At 40.5% G+C, this 13,820-nt stretch overlaps 1 protein-coding gene across 3 annotated transcripts in view; it reads left to right on the plus strand.

The window, feature by feature from the left end:
• Window positions 1–13,820, plus strand: part of kcnh5b (potassium voltage-gated channel, subfamily H (eag-related), member 5b) — a 115,220-nt gene that overhangs the window by 41,961 nt on the left and 59,439 nt on the right. For all 3 annotated transcript variants that reach the window (XM_047610376.1, XM_047610377.1, XM_047610378.1), the window contains 2 exons: window positions 2,386–2,543; window positions 5,411–5,679. In XM_047610376.1, coding sequence (XP_047466332.1) covers window positions 2,386–2,543; window positions 5,411–5,679 — 427 coding nt within the window. The remainder of the gene's footprint in view (window positions 1–2,385; window positions 2,544–5,410; window positions 5,680–13,820) is intronic.

Raw genomic sequence — 13,820 nt, forward strand, 5'->3', positions numbered from 1 at the left:
GACGCCTCGGGCCCCGGCTGCTGCTCCCGTCCTCAGAGCCCATGACGCGGGTTTTATTTTATTTTCATGAAGTGAGGTCGACTATCAGAGCTTCATCTAGTCTGTGTCTGTAAGAAAGATATTGTAATTTAACGTCTCATTTCTCTTATTTCCTCTGGATTTTTTAGCATCAAATTCAGGATATTTATTTTCATATCTAGATTTTATACAGAAAAATAAATCTGATCTGGTCGGATAAAATTTTAAAAATCAAATCGGTGGCTACAGAACTTTCTACTGGAAACAGAAGAAGACGAAGAAGGAGGAGGAGGATGGAGATGAGGGAGGAGAAGGAGGTGAAGAGGAAGAAGGAGGAGGAGATACAGTCCTGAATGTCTAGAGACGACCAAGATGTCTCCACGTCTCCATGTCTCTGTCCTCATGGATTCCAGCTTTGGTCCATCTTTGTTTTCTACCTCCATGTTTCACTTCCTCCTGGAAACTCCTCAGCCTGATGTTTTTACCTTCATGGAGCAAAGACAAACCAGCACATCTAGAGTTTTATTCTAATCACTAGTGGAATAGTAACGATGTAGGTTTGTGCTGTAGCCGAACACTGTAGGCAAGTTTCAAACCAATAACTTTTTATCCATAAATGAAGGAATTTAAAATTCGTTAACATGACAAAAGCAAAAAGCTAAAAAGTGCACAAACACACAAAGAATTGAGTAGAACTATAAACATGGTATATTCCATAGTGGCAGTAGCTGCATGTAGAGTATCTGATTTTTACATAAATGTGACTAAAAAGAGTTTGAACTCCGTCTCATGATGTTTCCAACAGTTGGTCACAAACTAAAAATAACTGGACTGAGCTCCAGGTTCCTTTCTGTCGTCGTGTTCTTTGTGTTTTTGGCCCCGGAGCCGAGTTCCCGTCTTCAGACGGACTTTTCTTTCCTTCTTTCTCTTTCAGACGCCTCGGCCGACGTGTTTCCTTTCCTCATTCACACTCTCCGGCGTCAACGTTGTGTTGTGTTGTTGATGCTTCAGGGCAACTCTGAACCCGCTCTGTCCCGGGACTTAAACCAGAGTCTTTATTAGAGTCATTATTACTGATATGTACAGAACCGGATTAGGGCAAACGTATAGTTAGAGAAAATAATGTTTGTTTTGAGTTCTAGCTTTTTTCTCAGAATTTTTTCAGATTAAAGTCAGAATTCTGAGAGAAAACGATCCAGAACTCAAAAAAATAACATAATAAAAATAAAAATATTTTCTCTAATCTAATCCTAATCCTCTTCCATAGTTTTAGTCAAAGCAGGAGGAACATTAAATAAATAAATGTTCTAATGTGATGGTGCCTCTCAGCCCTAAGCAGCCATGTTTAATGCATAATGTTTCTTCTGTTTTCCCCTGATAACGAGTTCATTTCCTAATTTTCTTGAGATCTCGAGTAAATTATCTTGTTATTTAAGTTTCTGGATCTCCAGAAACATTAAACCGTACAGTAGACTTTATGCTTCAGGGATTTATTTTACGACGTTATAGTGTTGAGGGAATCTCAGACCTCTCTCAAATTAAATATATCGAGTTCTCGAGAAAACAAAACTTTGTTTTCCCGAGATAATGAGATAATTAACTTGAGATCTCAGAAAACAGAGGAAATTAACTCGTTATCATGGGAAAATGGAAAAAAGAAGTAAACACATGACTTAAGGCCGTGATATCCCGCGGTTTGTGGAATCATTTTAATATTCACAGTAATTTAGACTTTCATTTTCTATTATGGAGACAACAATAGTTTCCTTCGGCATCATACAAGCGTTATAAATGATTTGTCATATTAATTCATGAAATAAACATTTTTGCTCCTAATTATTCAATCTGACAGTTTATCTGTGAAAAAAGCTTGAAAACTCTCCAGAAAGAAGCATCTTCTTGTTTCTCTGAGTAGTTTTTTATAAATTGCTGTTGCAGTTTCCTCATATGTGGATTTTTAAAGTAGTTTCTGTGGTTTTCAGAAGTGACCATGAAGCACTAATAATCTGTGCATGGACTAAAAACAACCTAATAACCAACTCCCTCATTTATTTACCTCTCTGTGCAACTCTTATCTAACTTTATTTATTTATTTATTTTTTTAATTGCTGCTTTAGGCAACAGCGACTGTAGCTCTGTGTTTACTGGGGAATCTGTCTCTTTTATTACGTTTAAGTGTTTTATTACAAATGCAACAGCGCGGTAATGAGAAGTTTAGTATTTCAGAGCCTGCGCTCCCTGACTCGTAATCAAATGAGTAACTGGTAACTCCGATTTGACTTGAAGGCAGCATCAGCAAACGAGCAGCACAGAGCTGGAGGTTTTTATGTAGTAATAACAGATTTCTTTCCTTCCTCCCCTCCTCAGGGCATCAGTAGTCTGTTCAGCTCTCTGAAGGTGGTCCGCCTGCTGCGTCTGGGCCGGGTGGCCAGGAAGCTGGACCACTACCTGGAGTACGGCGCCGCCGTCCTGGTCCTGCTGGTCTGCGTGTTCGGACTCGTGGCCCATTGGCTCGCCTGCATCTGGTACAGCACTCGTTCCTCATTAGTTATGCATGATAAACATGTCTCCTCCTCCTCCTCCTCAGCCCCGCCTCTACATTACAAAGCACCTGAGGCTGTTCTGCTGACTGTTGCCTTTGCTTCACATTATCGAGTGATAATTTATCTGTGACCTACAGAGGAAAGGAGGAAGCGTTCTCTACCACACAAAGACATGAAGTCTGTCAGAAATGTCTCTGTCATGGAGAATGTGACCGGTACAGAAAGATCCTAAAAATAAGTGGATATGATTGTGTGGGTTTCATTCAACCGGTATAAAGACGGTGGAACTGCTCCTATGAAGTGAACCAAAGCAGAGTCATCTATTAGACAGAGTCTGGCCAATCAGGGAATGTCTGATCTGTCCCTCTGTGCTGATTGGTTCTGAGCTGGTCACATGTTTCATGGCCGCCCATAGGCTTAAACTGTAGAAACTTCCCTCCAGTGCATCAAACATGGCGCCCGTGATTTGAGTTGACCAAACGAGTAGAGCTCCCCCCGGTGGCTGGCTGTAGTATAGGTCATAAGCTCCACCCCCTCCATGTTAGTGAATGGGTCAAACTCAGACACTAAAATACACGACATTTTTTTCAAGGATGATTTGAGTCATTTTAGGAAGTTAATATAATGTTGACACTTTGAGTTTTGTTTTAGTTATTTAGCGCTGTAGAAACAGGATATGACATAATGGCGACTACCAGTTGCCATGCCAACCGTACTGCAAACCAAGTTGTAAAAAAAAAAAATTCATATAATGAAGTAAGTTTAGTGTATAATCCAACTGTTCCTTGTAACTGGAGGAGGTAGAGCAGAGTGGAGTATTAACTAAACGAAAACGCCAGTGAGTCTGGACGAAGTGTGGGCGGGGCATCAATGTCGTGGCTCCGCCCTCGGACTGATCTGATCAGACTCTGGCACCACCCATACCTGCGGGAAAGTATCGGTCAGTTTGGACCAGTGAGAGGAAGTGGAGGTGTGTTGTACATATTTATATACAGTCTGTGGTTTCAGCAGAGAAAATAATCTGCGTGCAGGTTTTGGTTTTGGTTGAAACAAACACGTGTGATTGGCTGGTTTCTCCATGTGATCACTGAAGGTAGAACTTTGAGTTACTGTTCATCGAGTAGCAGCAAGTGTTGGGCGTTAGTTTGACGTCTCATAAAGTCGACTGAGAATAAGAAGGAGTCGTGCCAGCGGCTGTTTGTGAGGTTTAAAATCTGTTTCTCTGCTTTGTGTTTCATTTTACTGGCTGACTGGTTTAGCGGGGCCAACGTCTGGTTGGATTAAGGAGATTAATAGCTGTGTTTTTCCTTCTTTCCTCCAAGATCACATAAATAAAATATTTAGACGTGTGTGACTTGGATTAAAACTTTATCTGCTGTAGTTTTGCCTCAAATCTCTCGCTCTGACAGTTTGTTTTGAAAATAAGCTTGAAAACAGTTCAGCAGAAAGAAGCATCTCCCTATTTCTCTCTAACTAGTTTTTGTCTCGTTTGTGTATTTCTGTGGTTTTTCAGAGACGACCACAAAGCACTTTCTGAAAGGAGCTAATAATGTGTATGTGGAGTAAAAACAACCTAATAAGCAGAGTTTCCATTACTCCCTCATTTATTTCCCTCTTAACTCTGATACTGTTTTAAGTTACTGTTAGATGGTTGAGTTTATAGCACATCACACAGGTGAAGACATTTTCACTCATCTTTTAAGCCTCTGTTGATTGAATCCTTCTTTTTGTTTTTGACTCTGAAGTTTCTATCACTACAGTCTGAATCTCTCTAAGTGGTTTAGTTCTGGAGGAATCAAAGCTGGAACACAGTTAAAAAATAACAGGATGTTGTGTTGGTTGAATCCTATAATGACTTTTATCAATGAAACCAGAAGAAAATGACTTATTATATCAGACACAGCTGGAGTCCAGAGCTCTGATTGGTTCATGAAGATGCTGCTGTTAAATAAACCACCAGAGGAACCATGGAGTTTAACATGAATCATTTCCAGATGGTTTAAAGTTCAGTTGTTGAACCTGTCAGACTCACTTAGGACACATTAATCAACATATCAGCAAAAATAAAGATGAGGATTTTTTCTTTTTATTTCAGTTTGGTTTCCCATTTACTAGTGAAAAAAAGACAAATATATAAAAAAAAGAAAGAAAAACAACAAATGTCAAACTTTTCTTCTACATGAACCGTTGACATCACAGAATGCATGGTTTCAGACTGGAATCGCAGCCACATTACAAAATGTAGTTATAATGGAAGTCTATGGGGCATTTTTGGCCAGAGAAAGAATCTGACACTACATAAAAAATACTAATTCAATCGAATATATTTTATTGCTAATCTTTGACATATCCAAAGTCGCATCCACCTGCTGTTTATTTTATGGAAAATAATTAAGTTTTTGTTTATTTTTTTTGTAAAAACATTTAAAACTTGGTATAATTTATGATGCAATCAAATCAGTTTTATTGCTAATCCTTATATATATCCATATCCAGGACTAGAATCATCCTACTGTTTATTTTATGAAAAATAATTCCATTTTTTTGTCTTTTTTTTGTAAAAAAAACATTTAAAACTTTAATATACTTTCAGACTAGTATTTAAAGGGTTAAAATCCTGAAAACTCTTGAAACTCTTGGCAGTTTTGAGTCGGTCTGAAGTTGTTTAGTGATTCATGAAAAAAATGTTAAAGACTTCAGAAAAATAAATAAATAAACGGCCCCAAAAAGTTTGACGCTGTAAAACCTGGAGGTCTTTGAAACACTAGAGGTGTCTTTATGTGTCTTTTGTGGTTTAGTAGGATTGGATCAGGTATTTATTGATATTTCTGCTGGTTATGTCTGAACAGGTACAGCATCGGTGACTACGAGGTCATCGACGAGGCCACCAACACCATCAAAACAGACAGCTGGCTCTACCAGCTGGCCATCAGCATCCGATCCCCGTACCGCTACAACGCCTCCTCTGGGCAGCTGGAGGGCGGCCCCAACAAGGACTCGCTCTACATCACCTCCCTCTACTTCACCATGACCAGCTTAACCACCATCGGCTTCGGCAACATCGCCCCCACCACGGACGGAGAGAAGATCTTCTCTGTGGCCATGATGATGGTGGGATGTGAGTACGAGACACGATGCTGATGCTGATGGAGCTGATGTGGAGATGTTGGGTTTGTGTTTTAAACATGTTTGAAGAAGCAGCTCTGAGCTGATGCAGATGTTTTGTAAAGATGGATGTTGCTGTTTGGTTGGTGGCTCAGTCCAATGGTCCAATCTCTTACAGAAGGAAGTTACCATGAAATGTAAAATCTGCTGCTGAAAGGAAAACTTTTTTTATGAATAGAACATGATCAGGGGGTCGTTTGGAGACCAGGTCAACACCTTGTGCTGTTCTAGTGTTGTTTTGAGTTGTTCCTGGTCTGGTCTAAGTGGATGCTACATGTCTACGTTACATCCACATGAATGAATGTCAGGTCCTCTCACGTCTCAGCTGCAGAGTGCACATTTCTAGATGGTATTTTAAGTTTTTAAAGTCTATTTTTAAGACTACGTGGGTATTTCTGTATTTAGTACCTTGTTTTTGGACCCTAGGTATCTAATGGGTTTGCTCCATCTCTTCTTCTTTTTCCTCTTTTGTCTTCTTCTTCTGCTACTTCCATTTTTAGCCCGCTACGCTAACCTACTGCCATTAAAACAGAAAGTCTTTCCCTGTGTCCAAAATCGTTCCCTCACTCCTCCTCCCTGTGTGGTTTCACTGTGTAGTGAAGCTCTATCTATCTATCTATCTATCTATCTATCTATCTATCTATCTATCTATCTATCTATCTATCTATCTATCTATCTATCTATCTATCTATCTATCTATCTATCTATCTATCTAACAATAATGAACCTCTTTCCAGTTTAGCGTCTTCACCGACTTTTCTCCTGTTGCCTTCAAACTTCTTGTAGTTTTCTCGTCCACTCTTTTCATGCCAACTGCACATGTGCAGAACATACCCCCCCCCATGGTACAGTAGCATGTTGTTTGTGGGTGTTTCAGAGTCCCGGAATAATCAGCCGTATGTTGTTTTGTTCAGACTTTTATTTATTTGTTGGGAGGGGACGGAGTGGATTTATCAAAGATGGAGGAGCTTTGATTTAATCGTCTGGTGTTTGGGTGAAACTCTCTCCAACTGCTTCACCGAATGTTTATGAAACCATTTGACTGGTGAACAGAATAATAATAATAATGCGGTTAAATTATTAGAGGTTGAGAGGAGGAAAAGCTCTGCCTCTAGACAGAGGACGCAGCCGAGCGGAGATGGATGATAACTAAACAGAAAAGCTGAATGCAGCATGAGGCGCGATGGATAAAGCGTCCTCCCTCAGGGGAATCAGAGGAACCATCCCAACAAATGACTCTGAGATGAGATATTTATGTCTAGAAGTTATGGATCATCGTACAGCTCTGTATCAGCAGCACAGACAGTCACAGCCACCGGGCTTCATCACATCTTACAAACGCTCTTTATGACTTTTAGACTCAGATAAAGTTTCCAGAGCCGGTGCTTTAACTGTGACTCTGGTGACTCAGATACATGGTCCTGCAGATTGTGTTTGGTCTCAGGATGTTTTTAGGTCTTTAACCTGATCAATGCTTCTGATCAAGAGATGAACCGTTGCCATGGAGACCGAATAAAACAGTCTGATCGGATACGTGTGTTCAAAGAGAAGAAGGAGGGAGTAGGAGGAGGAGAATGAGCCACAAAAGTTGAAGAACATGAAGGATGTGGAAGTGAAGAAGAAGAACTGAAAAAGAAATTGAAAGTGAGGAGACAGGACATAGACATATGTTCTGTTTACAGTCGGCTTCGAATCCCAAACCGAATGAAAGTGTTCCATAGAAACACCTCATTTCATTTCATTCAGTTTTACAGGGGTGGAATATTCCTGAATGAAGTCCGGCTCCGTTCTGTCTGCACATGCTCTGTCCTGACGTAAATGTGCAGTGATGTTAAAGTGACTTTGGTCTGCGGCGCCGCTCTGAATAACTGTGAAAGAACTACATGTTATCTCACACTTAGAAATATTTAACCGTTTAAAAAGGTCCATCAGAAATGAATTGAAGCCGAGATAAACTGAAGCTGTTGCTTTAAGAATGAAAGTGTAAGAACAATAGCAGCTACTACGCAGATTAGACGAGAGATTAGTCACAGGGTTATTTTTAAAGGAGATACATTATCCAGATCCACACTCCATTTCGGTAGGTGGCAGTAATGCACCTGAAAACCAACCGGCATTCAAAAGAAGAAGAAGAAGGAGATGTTGTCATGAATCTGTCACACGTCTTTAAAACGGCCGCTCAGATTAAATGTAGTGGTTCATGGAAACAGCTGATCTGAAACCTTCAATCAGAACGAGAACTTCTCATCCGTGTCTGTGGTTCTAAAGCTTTGTGTTTTTAGGTCAAACCTTTCAGTCTTTTTAAGACACATTTATAGCTGGAGCTCTGGGTTTCCTGATGGTGCTGGTGGTGCTGGTGGTGCTTGTGTAACAATGTCTACATCCTGGAGGAAAAGTTACTTTCATATCATCAATTATTAAATAATATGCACCGTCTGCAAAACTCAAGAGTGCACATTCATACACTGGGTCCTTCCTTCTATTTTCCCTGCAGGATGTTTCATAGCAGCAGCAAACACAATGGTTCTAGTAGTTCTAGTGGTTCTAGTGGTTCTAGTAGTTCTAGTGGTTCTAGTGGTTTCACGGTTCCACTGGTTCAAGTGTTAAATGGATATGGAGCCAGTATAACACTCAGTAATGGTCTTTAGTTGTTGTCAACAGTTTAACTGCAGTGTTTTTCTATGATGAAATATTTTCAATATTTACCTTAAAGTCAGGATCCTCTGACTGAACATGTTTGTTTTTTGGTGATATTATAGTACCTAGTATTTATGTTATACTCTACTAGTACCTACGTTAAACTCCAGTACTACCTATGTTTTACTTTAGTAGGATAGTATCTATGTTAAACTGTAGTACCTCTGCTACACTCTAGTATTGTCTACGTTATACTTCTGTACCTAAGTTACACTCTAGTAGCTATGTTATACTCAGTAGTACCTACTAGAGTTATACCTACCCGCCTATGTTATACTCTAGTACCTAAGTTATACTCTAGTACCTACTAGTACCTACTAGAGTATAACTTAGGTACTACTAGAGTGTAATAAAGGTACTAGAGTATAACATAGGAGGTGGGTATTACTCTAGTAGAGTAATACCCACCTCCTATGTTATACTCAAAGATTGATATTAATCAAGTACAAAACATCTATTTTAAGGCACATTTTCCAGATGTAACATTCTCGCCTCGTTTTTAAAAACTGAACATTTTGAATTTTGTTGAAGTTGAAGGTGGATGAAGCTAAAATGAGACGTAAACATTCGTGGAGAAGGTTCATGATGATCGATCCGTCTCAGAAACAGAACGTTCCACTGCAGCGTCATTAACCAAAGCAGAACGCTGTGTCGGACCCATGGAAGTACATCCATCAGATCAGATTAGAAACAGATCGTCTGTCAGAGACGGACGTCTGGGTCAAGTGGTGGATGTCATACTCTCCTCCATCTCCTCCTCCATCACCTCCTCCTCCTCCTCCACCTCCTCATCTTTAATCTCACATGACAAACGCTCTCTGTTGGCGACAGGAGGCCGAGCTCGACACAGATGTCTTTCCTTGAAGGGAGGTGGCAGTTAGCTCGGCCCCGGAGGCTCCTGATTGACGGGTTTGGTGATGTTAACGCAGAAAGACAAGTCAACCAATGAAGGTGGAAGAAGTTCCACGTTTGATCCTGTTTAGTGATTTTATTGGAGCTGTTGAATCGAGCTCCAGTGGGTTATGACTCACTTTATTATACACCTGATTTTGCTTCTTCTTCTTCTGGGAGTTTTGGCAATTGGACGCTAACCAACCAACATTAAAGTAGAAGAAGTCATCGTCTTCTTCTTCTTCTTCTTTTAAGTCGTCTTCTTCAGTTTCTGGAGACATGGGCATTAGCCAACTGCCACTAGAACAGATGAGGTCATCGTCATCTTTTTTCTCCATCTTCTTTTTTTATCTTCGTCGCCATCTTTTTTCCATTCTTCACCATCGTCATCGTCTGCCGCCATTTTTCTTCTACTTTTTCTGTTCCTCTTTCTTCTTCTTCTTGTTCCTCTGATATTTGCCAGCTTTGACGCAGCCAAAGAAAGGAGAAGAAGAAGAGGTTTTGATGCAACAAGGACGTTTCTCTCAGACCTAAAACAAATAATTACAAAAACTCCAATCCTCCTAAAAATACCTGAATCTGCCCTGACACCAGTCAGAACATCCTAAATAAGAAGCTTTATCCAATTTTGTGACTGATACTGTATGTGTTGTAGTCTAAGCAGCTAAAACTCCAGCAGGAGGAAAACCAGAAGAAGGACTCAGACTTTTACAAAAACCTGCTTCAATTATGATCCTGATATGAGATCCTGATTCATCTGCTTCCAATCTGACCGTCTCTGCTTGTGTCTGTCGGCCTTAAAGTCAGTCTGCCGTTGTATCTGATGTCGTTTTAAATAATAGATCTGCAATAAACCAGAGGACTGTGTGTGCTCACACATCTGAGTGACTCTCGGAGGAAGAGAGGCCGATCTGTACGACTCCCTCGCAGCCGTCCTCCCACATTTCTTACACCCTGTTTGTCACGAGACGATTCAGGATTAATGGGCCGCTTAAAAATATCTGCGACCATCAGCAGAGAGCTGAGCGGCTTCCCTAGAACCTCCCCGTTAGATCCCGTTAGACGGCTCCACATGCCAGACAAGAACTCATTAGACATTAGACATTAGAGCCTGTAATCATATGCACTTACAAGTATTAACACAGTAGCATGAGCAGTGTGTTTAATAGGCCACCTGCAGCACGTGTCAAATGATTAAGTAATGTTTTCAGCTCAGTTTTATTAATGAGAAGAAATGACTCCAATTGGTGTCTTAGCTGGATAATAATTGTCAGAGTGTTGGGCTTCAGTCCCATGTAAGAAATTATATAGATTATACAAACACGTTGATTTGGGTGGAATATGTTCATCCCTCGCCTCTAGCTTCCACAAATGTTGAAAAATGACTAAAAATGTCCGAACCTGAATGTCAGAATGACTCGGGTAACAGCTCGTGTTGTGTCCAACACTAATTAACGTCACTAAAAGCTGAGAAACACACAGCGTATGTGTCAGAAAGTGTTATTTTAGTTTCTAAAATAAAAATGAAGCTTCCCACCATGGCAGCTCAACCGTCACGCCGCCGGTTTTTCTGACATGAAACCAGTGAGAAAGTTACTGTCATGACATGTGGCGAGGCACGGAGGCCCCCGATGGCAGATCCAAGACCCGCGAGGAGGCAGGAAACGTAAACACCAAAGAACTTTTAGGAAACTTGCTAAAAAGGTGCTGTGGTGATGAGCAGGTCATTCCCAAAACAAAAGTCCAAACCTCCAGGTAGAGCTGGGTGGTTCATAATGAACACTAGTACGAGCATAAATACAATACTTTTCAATTTGTTTTTGAGAATTTATATTTAAACATGCAAATGAGGAGTTATCTATTTAAGTATGCACTAATTAATTAAGTGTTAAACATGGTGTCTCTGATTAAACAGCGACGAGACACCGTTTCAGACTGGACCATTTTCAGTGTAGCGCTTCTAAACACACAGGCTGTTTTACTACTAGTGTGGAATTATTCTAGAAATGTTGTGAACACCTGATTATGCAAGAAAAAAACAAACAAAAAAAACATGACACTGTCTGAATTTTATAAAAATACTGTGCTGTACATTTTTGGTCACACCGAATCCGAATCCAAGTAGAACAAAGCACGAAGGCACACGAAGTCCAGGAAACACAAAAATAAAACATGAAGAGGCAAAGAAACACATAATGTTTAACTAAAAAACAAGCAGCGGATTAGGAACTGGGACGATCCAGATGCTCCAGGAGTGTGGCCCGGAGGCTCACCAGAAAACACACCAACCAGGAGCCAGAACAGGCAGAGGAATCAGGCTGTGACTGGTAGAAAGAACACCTGGAGGCTGGCAGCGAAGGCAAAGAAAGTCAGGGGGTGGCTCGCTAAAGAGAAGCTAAAGAGACTCAGGAGGTAAGAGTGGAGGCTGGCAACAAGGCAAAGAAACTCCGGTTTGGTTGGAGACTGGGAGCAAAAGCAAAGAAACCTGGGAGGTGCGGCAGGAGGCTGGTGGAGGGTGTAGCTAGCAAAGGCGTTGGCCGACCCTGGAGATGAAGCATCGGCCAAAACAACTCTTAGGGGATCAATGACACAGCTGACGCTCACAATACAGTTAAATCACACTCAACACTGTGTAAGCTAATTAATGACCAAATAAAAATAAAGAGCATCTTTCCTAATCGCTCTAAATGAATCTCAACTCTGCGATCAATAATATCATTAGGCAGGAGTTAGAACATGAATCTTATTTCATAGATTTCGTGTTCAGAGAGAAAATTATGGATTTATGGTAATTAAACCAAAGGATTAATTCACTTGACTTCAGCAGCTCGAGTACATTTCGCATGAAGCCGAGGTTTTATTTTATTGATGATTTTCACTATGTCCTAACCCTAACCCAGCCCGCGAAGAGTCTCACATTCATCGAGCAGCAGAAGTGACTTGATGTAAAGGGACACTGTTCTCTTTCATATTTCTTTGATGCTGTAAAGTCAGCAACACAAATGCCGAAGGCACATGGAGACACTGGTTCAGCCCTTGTGCTTCTGCCCATGCAGCACTGTTAAAGAAAAACATTGTACTGCTGCAGTTATACAGCAAGCAGCTACTGAAGGTTACTGCATTAATGATTCTACACGCAATTTAGCCACAGGATCTGGACTTGAACTGATGCTCAGGAGTCACATGAGAGGATAATAATTCATAATTAAACTACACCATGCAGCATCAGTCTCATTTACAGACATTTGCATCCACACGTTTTCTAAAGATATACAACCAGATATACAACCAGATATACACGGTCTGGTTGGAATCATTCTGATCAGAGGTTCCAACTGGTTCACCAACCAAAATCAAAACAGAGGAAGTCGTTGTCTTCTTCCTCAGCTTCCTTTTCTTTTAATTCTAGCCTTTAAATTAGAAGAAGTCGTCGTCCTCTTCTTCTTCTTGATGAGGACGAGGGAACGGTTCCACGTGTTCCTTTAAAAGGAACTATTATTGTATTTACTATGACTGCACTTTAGATTCTGCTTGCTTTCCACAGCGTAGCTGCTGCTTTTATCACTTCCTGATTCACAAGACCTCAAGTTGCAGAACATGCATCTGTTTTGACTGAGCATTTAAAAGATTTGTCATGATTGAAAGGGATTTGCATGAATGCATTAACGCTGACGGGATGGATCTGGTTCAAGTTTTATCTGATACCGGAGCCAAACTTTAGAAACGGTGCCGGTGCTTAAAGAATGAAAACATACGAACTTTGTCCAAAAACGGTACCTTTTTATTTTTAAGGCATTTTGTGACGTGCACGTTGAACAGAATATTCATTTAAATTATATAAATACAACTAAGACTAGGAAATAAATTAACCAGTATAATAATAATAACAATAATAATAAACCAGTGTCGTGGGGTCTGTCAGGCATCAAAGATGCTACATTTCTGGTCTTTTAATAAAATGCTATGCGTGGTCAGATGTTGAATCTAATTCCAGGTGTTTCCTCATTGTTGCATCTTTAGAGGTGAAGTCCAGACAAACTTTAGACAAACACTTGGTCTTAGACATTTTGAAGGTTCATTTCCATCCAATCGAGCTAAGGGGGCTAAGCTAATTAAAAACTCAATGGCACCGAAACGAGGCACTCGCATCTGAGTTGCTTTTTGGTCAGGTTGCTACTGTTAGCATCAGCACTGGAGCCACTATGGTACCAAGTATCGGTACACATCCCTAGTCTAGTGGTCCTTGTTTCAGCTTTGTTGTCTGGCTGCATCACGACCTGAATGACTGCCTGTATGCAAAGATGAATGAAGCCTCTCTGCTGTCACCCATATTCAGCACCAGTGCTATTATGTTCCCCAGTATCAGTACATCTTTACTAAAAACCACCATCAAACTGCGTTGAAGATAACACTTTCTGACAGATACACTTTGTTTCTCAGCATTTAGTCAAGTTAATTTGTGTCAAACCTAAAACAAGCTGTTTCCAGGGTCAAAAGATTCTTGTC

The sequence above is a fragment of the Mugil cephalus genome, chromosome 17 (assembly GCF_022458985.1).
Source record: "Mugil cephalus isolate CIBA_MC_2020 chromosome 17, CIBA_Mcephalus_1.1, whole genome shotgun sequence".
Classification (NCBI taxonomy): domain Eukaryota; kingdom Metazoa; phylum Chordata; class Actinopteri; order Mugiliformes; family Mugilidae; genus Mugil; species Mugil cephalus.